At 42.0% G+C, this 7316-nt stretch overlaps 1 protein-coding gene and 2 pseudogenes across 1 annotated transcript; all 3 read left to right on the forward strand.

The window, feature by feature from the left end:
- The first annotated feature begins 761 nt into the window (after positions 1-761).
- On the forward strand, positions 762-1536 carry LOC141818196 (momilactone A synthase-like; annotated as a pseudogene).
- Positions 1537-1924: 388 nt separating this feature from the next.
- Positions 1925-4182, forward strand: LOC141818197 (momilactone A synthase-like; annotated as a pseudogene).
- Positions 4183-6637: 2455 nt separating this feature from the next.
- Positions 6638-7300, forward strand: LOC141818198 (uncharacterized; the record flags this gene model as incomplete). Its single annotated transcript, XM_074705741.1, has 1 exon — positions 6638-7300. A coding segment is annotated over exon 1 (663 nt), but the record flags the coding sequence as incomplete, so codon positions are not given.
- Between the last annotated feature and the right edge of the window lie 16 nt (positions 7301-7316).

The following is a 7316-nucleotide window of genomic DNA, read 5'->3' on the forward strand; positions in this document are numbered from 1 at the left end:
CTAAATTTCAGTAGTTAAAACTATTGATTAGTTTCGGTTTTGATTCTATGTATCCATATTTTAAATAAATTAACTTATTTAAATTTTAGCTTCAAACCTATCCTGTAATTGAAAGTTTATTTTTAAAAAAAATAATAAAAATCATATATACATCAAAATAGCTTTACATATATATTATTCCAAATTTATAGAACTTTAATCATATTTTAAAATAATAATAATAATGTTTTTGAATTAAAAAATCCAACAAATGTACTAATTAAATTAAAGAAAAGGAATCAAATTTATATTTTTATTGAGAAAAAGAAATGTCTTTGCATCCAGACACGGAACCCAAGTCAACCGAGACAATCAATATATAACACTCGATCTAATTGCCCATTCCAAGTTCTTCACATATGAAGACTGTTTGCCTTTAAAAACTGTTTTCCAAAGTTTTTTCTTGGATCATACACGTGAAGATAGTGACTTATGTTAATTTAATAAGTTAGTCTACATTTACAATTATACAGTCTAGAACTAGGAAAATGGAGACATAAATATTTAAAAAGCGTGGAATAATATAATTCCCACCAGGATGATACCTTCTCATTACGGCCTATAAAATACGGAAGAAGAGGGATCAATCAAGCATCCAAATTTTAGTTCGAATAATCAGATATATTCTTCAATGAAGAGGTCTTTACTTTTAATCTGTTTTTTTTATTGTGTTTTTTTCGCCTTAGTTAATCGATTATATGGTTGATTAATTGATTCATCAGGCTCGAAGGCAAGGTCGCCGTCATCACCGGGGGCGCTAGCGGCATCGGCGAGGCCACTGTTAAGTTGTTCGTAGCCACGGCGCTCTTGTCATTGTCGCCGACGTCCAAGACGAGAAGGGGAAGGCCCTCTGCGCCGACCTGGGCTCCGACGACGTCGCCTCCTACGTCCACTGCGACGTCCGCCTCGAGTCCGACGTGAAGCGTGCCGTGGACACCGCCATCTCCCTCCACGGCAAGCTCGACATCATGTTCAACAACGCCGGCATCATCGACTCCTCCGGCAGCAGCATCCTCGGCGAAGACGACACGACCGCGGTGTTCGAGCGGGTGATGGGGGTCAACGTGCTGGGAGCGCTGCTGGGGACGAGAGCACGCGGGGCGGGCCATGGTGGCGGCGGGGCGAGGCGGAAGCATCATCATCACGGCGAGCTTGGCGTCGGTGGTGGGATCGCTGGGTCATCCGGTGTACACGTGCTCGAAGCACGCGGTGGTGGGGCTAGTGCGGAGCGCGGCGGCGGAGCTGGGCAAGCACGGGGTGCGTGTGAACTGCGTGTCGCCGGGGATCGTGGCGACACCACTGGCGGTGTCGCACATGCAGACGAGCGAGGCGGAGCTGGAGGCATTTGGAGAGGTGATCTCGACTCTAAAGGGCGTGAGGCTGAAGGCGGAGGACATGGCGGAGGCGGCGCTGTTCTTGGCCAGCGACGAGTCGAGGTTCGTGAGCGGCCACAACCTCATGATCGACGGAGCCTCTAGCGTCACCAAAATATTCTAAACCGTCCCTAATTTACTAAGCAAAATAGATTATGGTCACATTCTATGCAACTTTTCACATCATCATTTTCTATATAGGATTAATGGTCATAAGCAATAATAAATAACTTGGTGAATAAACCGTCCCTAATTTACTAGAGACTACAGTCCTAACCTTCGCATGTACCTTTCCACTCAACAGCGCCGGCATTGCCGACCCCTCCGATAACAGCATCCTCGGCGAGACAACACAACCGTTGGCGAAGACAACATGACCGCGGTGTTCGAGTGGGTGATGAGGGTTACGTGCTGAGAGCGCCGCTGGGGACGAAGCACGCGGCGGTGATGGTGGCGCGGGGCGAGGCGGGAGCATCATAATCACAGCGAGCTTGGCATCGGCGGTGGGAGCGATGGGCCATCCTGTGTACTCTTGCTCGAAGCACGCGGTGGTGGGGTTGGCGCGGAGCACGGCGGCGGACTGGGCAAGCACGGGGTGCGTGTGAACTGCGTGTCGCCGGGGATCGTGCCGACGCCGCTGACGGAGTCGGCACTATCAGGCGAGCGAGGAGGAGCTGGAGGCATTGGGAGAGGTGATCAGTTAATTGGCAGATATATTGTCGTTCATCAGTAAACTAAATTTTAGTAGTTAAAACTATTGATTAGTTTCGGTTTTGATTCTATGTATCCATATTTTAAATAAATTAACCTATTTAAATTTTAGCTTCAAACCTACCTGTAATTGAAAGTTAATTTTTTTTAAAAAATAATTAATAATAAACATACATCAAATAGCTTTACATATATATTATTCCAAATTTATAGAAGTTTAATCATATTTTAAAATAATAATAATAATAATGTTTTTGAATTAAAAACCCAACAAATGTACTAAAGAAAAGAAATCAAATTTAGATTTTTATTGAGAAAAAGAAATGTCTTTGCATCTAGAAACGGGACGACCCAAGTCATCCGAGACAATCAAATATATACACCAATTCAATTATTTCAAATGTTGATGAACCTGTATGTGAAGAAACTATTTGCCTTTAAAAACTGTTTTTCAACGTTTTTTCTTGGATCATACATGTGAAGATATATAGTGACTTTTGTTAATTTAATATAATTTAGTCCACATTTACAATTATACAGTCAACAAATAGGAAAATGGAGACATAAATATACATTTAAAAGCGTGGAATAGTATAATTCCCAGTTCCCACAAGGATGATACCTTCTCATATCACCGCCTATAAATCCGGAAGAAGAGGGATCAATCAAGCATCACCAAAATTTAATTGGAGATTAGTAAGGTATTTTCAATGGAGAGGAGGTCTTTACTTTTAATCTGTTAAATTTTTATAGTGTTTTCTTTCGCCTTAAAGTATCCGCATCCCTGCGTTAATCGGCGTTAATAACACACAGAGAAAGAGAAAACAATGACGTGCACATTAACGCGTTTATTGTATTGAACGCGTTAATGTGCAGTAAGAGCAGCTGCAACGCAGCTGGCGTTATAACTCCTCCCTCTCTCCTCTTTCACTGCCTCTCTCCTTCACTCCTCCCTCTCTCCTTCGATTAACGCGTTCAGAACTCTGAACGCGTTAATACCTCTCTCCTCATTCACTGCTGCCTCTCTCCTCCACGTCGCTCCCTCCCTCCTCCACATCATCCTATTAACGCCTGTTGAACGCCCGTTGCGGATGCTCTTAAGGTGAGCCAGCTGACTGGCCCACCACATACATATTTTTTTTAATTTTTTAATGTTATAACATGGTAAAAGTGGATCCCATCTACTTTTTTAATATATTTTTAAATGTTATAACACTTCTGAGTTGCAGATGCTCTTAGTTAATCGATTGTATGGTTGATTAATTGATTCATCAGGCTCAAGCAAGGTCGCCATCATCACCGGCGGCGCTAGCGGCATCGGCGAGGGCCAACACGTTAAGTTGTTCGTCCGCCAAGGCGCTCGTGTCATCGTCGCCGACCTCCAAGACGAGAAGGGGAAGGCCCTCTGCGCAGGCCTTGGCTCCGACGACGTCGCCTCCTACGTCCCGTCATCTCTGCGACGTCCGCCTTGAGTCCGACGTGAAGCGCACCGTGGACACCGCCATCTCCCTCATCCCAAGCTCGACATCATGTTCAACAATGCCGGCACCACCGACCCCTTCGGAAGCAGCATCCTTGGCGAGGACGACACGACCGCGGTGTTCGAGCGGGTGATGGGGTCTGGGAGCGCTGCTGGGGACGAAGCACGCGGGGCGGGCCATGGTGGCGGCGGGGCGAGGCGGGAGCATCATAATCACGGCGAGCGTGGCATCGGTGGTGGGAGTGCTGACTAAACCGGCGTACTCGTGCTCGAAGCACGTGGTGGTGGGGCTAGCGCGGTGCGCGGCGGCGGAGCTGGGCAAGCACGGGGTGCGTGTGAACTGCGTGTCGACGTCTATGGTGGCGACGCCGCTGACGGTGTCGAACCTGCAGGCGAGCGAGGAGGAGCTGGAGGCATTTGGAGAGATGATCTCGACTCTGAACTCTGAAGGGTGTGAGGCTGAAGGCGGAGGACATGGCGGAGGCGGCGCTGTTCTTGGCCAGCGACGAGTCGAGGTTCGTGAGCGGCCACAACCTTATGGTCGACGGAGCTTGCAGCGTCACCAGAATATTCGCTTAAATCCCTATATATCTTCTTCTTCAATAAAGTTTGAACTAAAAGGATAGCGCGCTTATCAGCTCCATGATGATGTTCTTCTTCAATAAAGAACATCGATTCTAGGTAAATGCAAAAAAGACAATCTTGATCATTTAAAAAGAACGACCTTAAATCTTTTGAAACTATCAACTATTGATATATTGGCTGAAGTGTCATATTATAATCATCGTAGGACTGCTAAGGATGATAGATCTTCACCTCTACAAAAAGTATCATATTACATAGTTGACAATTAGATGACAGTACAGTACTTGAGCTAACTAAATGCTCAGAAAAAACGACCATGCATTGAATGGAGAAATTTTGTTCTAAAACCTTGTTTTTAATATATATATATATTATAGATTAAGTAAGACACTGTGACGTCCTGTTAAATTAATGATCCATTATTAATTAAGACACGGATAAATAAATAGTTTTCAGTTATATTAATTAGTCTTCGTCGCTTTCTGAGTTCCGACTTAAGGATTAATTAAGGTATTTAACTATGTATCGATCGACCTGAAGAATAAATCTATGCAATTCTGGTGTCAAGGCTTGAAAAAGCCAGGCGAAGAAAAGTATGAAATCTAAATTTTGGTGTTCAAAAAGAATACACTGCTCGTGTTCTATGTTGGTAGTGAGAGTAGTGGGTAGCTATCAAAACTATCCATTTATCCTATTACTTTTTCTTTTATTAAAGGGTGCTTCTAAGTTTCGAAGGAAGGGGTTGTAGAATTTTTTCGGATGTTGTGCATTTTGCTGAAATCTTTTCGGAGGAACATCCATTATCGATAAAAATTTGATTCGTGAATAGTGAAGGATTGTTCGATCCGTAATATCCCTTTCGATGATAAGTACGAAGAACAAAATTGATAAAGAATTACTGTAAGTATTTATCGATTTTATTTGATAATTCATGCATTCAAATATATAATGGTATCAAAATAATAAATTTTGATTAATGTATTATTTTATTTTTTGATTATCTCATCAATATATTTAAAATCAAATAAATTTGATATATATGTTCGATTGTATATGCATGTTGCATAGAAATTGAAATATATATATATATATAATATAGTATCATTCATATCATAAATATTGTTCATCATTCCATAATATATATTACTATCGGAAAAAAAATTATGAGTAATAATAATAGTATTAATGTAAAGGAATAAATAAATAAATATCCAATGACTTTCTCATGATTCCACTGTTCATAAAAGAATGAACAGTAATATAAAAATAATATGGATATTATTCATGTATATTTTTTTATTTTTATTGTTCTCGTGGTTTTTTACCGTTCGTTGTTATTAAAAAATATTTTGGGATGAACAGCTGTAATATATTGATTACAAAATATTTTTGAGATGAACAATATCACGTGGGAAAAAAAATCTAAAACTATGAACAGTATCTATAGAGATTACTCTAATGAATAATGAATATACAAGATGAACAATAATTCTATAAAAAAAAATCTATTTCAATTGGATTGAAACAGATGTGATATTTTGTGTTTCAATTAAAATGAAATAAAATTGGATTAAAAAAATATTAAGTGTTAGAATATTAATATAATATATATAAATATATATATGACCCGGTCATATAAGGGAGCCCGTGCTAACTATCTATATATATGGCTGTAATCCTCTTTGTTTAATTCATTCAATAAATAGAAATTTATTTTCGACATGGTATCAGAGTAAACAAACTTCTTTTCCGAACGCCGCGACTAAGATTGTAGAGTCCGGAAAACCCTGATCCTTTCTCCCGCCGCCACCATCCGCTTTGGCAAGAGTCGACGAAACCATAGGCTGCGCCGCGATCTGGATCTCTCCGCCTCCTACTCTTCTTCCAGCGACGCATAAGGGAAGGGAAAGCAGCTTGGTCCTCTCCATCCTCTGCCGGCGACGCACAAGGAAAAGAAAGGCCTGCTTGGTCCTTTCCATCCTCTGCCAGCGACGCACAGGGGAAGAGGAGGAAGAAGGCAGCCACTGGTTCTCTGCCTTTCTCTGTCGTCGACGCACAACCAGAGGAAGACGCCGGTAGCGCTTCAGTCCTTCCTTTCTTGTTTAACCTGTTCTTCCTCTTCTTCAGGAAGGTTTTCCTTGACCACGAAGTCCTCTTGAAAATCCTCATCATCTGATCCAAAACGTGTAGATCACTGTCATCTTGCAATCTCAAAACATCTGGATCCACAACCTTCTGGACCACGTGCTTGAAAAAAAAAAAAAAAAAAAAAAAAAGTGGTTCAAAAAAGGTCGCTGAAGAAGAATGCCCTTCCCCATAAACGGATAAAGATACATTAAATGGTGTTGGCATCAGACAAACTACTGAGAAATTCTGAAGTTCTGGATCTGTTCGTCTAGCGGTTTTTGGCAGTTTTGGCGGAGGGAAAGAAGGACGAAGGTATTTCAATATGGATCGTGTGGAAGCATCTGGTATTACTGTTATATTGTCAGGAGACAATTATGATTTGTGGTCCGAATCTATGAAGAGTTTTCTAATTGGTAAGAAGCTGTGGAGATATGTCACTGGTGACTTCACGGTGCCAGTGCGACCTGTTGGAACTCCCACTACTCCGCCTACTACAAAGGAAATTGATGATTATCGTATGGCTATTGATGACTGGGATAGTAAGAATCATACTATCCTTACCTGGATTCGAAACACGTCATCTAGGAATATCCAGATCCAGCTCCGGCGAATGGATACCGCCAAGAAGGCCTGGGATTATCTGGAGAATCGTTTCCAGGCTACCGGAGGCATGCACCACTATCAGTTGTTGAGTTCACTACATGCACTGAAACATGAGTCAGGACAATCCATAGATGATTTCTTCTCTACTATCCAGTCACTTTGGGATCGCATTGATGAGGCCAACATTGATGAGGAACAACTTAGGGTCATTCAGCTACTGATGAAGCTCGGCCCTGAGTACGAATCTGTTCGTGGATCATTGCTCCATCGTGATCCACTTCCTTCGTTAGATATAGCTATGAAGGAGATCTCTTTTGAGGCTACTCGCTTTGCCATGCTTCGGTCTCCTACTACTGATTCTGCTCTAGCTGTTCCATCATCTGTGCCCACGTTTCCTC

This window comes from Curcuma longa, unplaced genomic scaffold (genome assembly GCF_044706935.1).
Source record: "Curcuma longa cultivar G26 ecotype Majalengka, Jawa Barat unplaced genomic scaffold, ITB_CL_G26_1.1 contig_23758, whole genome shotgun sequence".
Lineage (NCBI taxonomy): Eukaryota > Viridiplantae > Streptophyta > Magnoliopsida > Zingiberales > Zingiberaceae > Curcuma > Curcuma longa.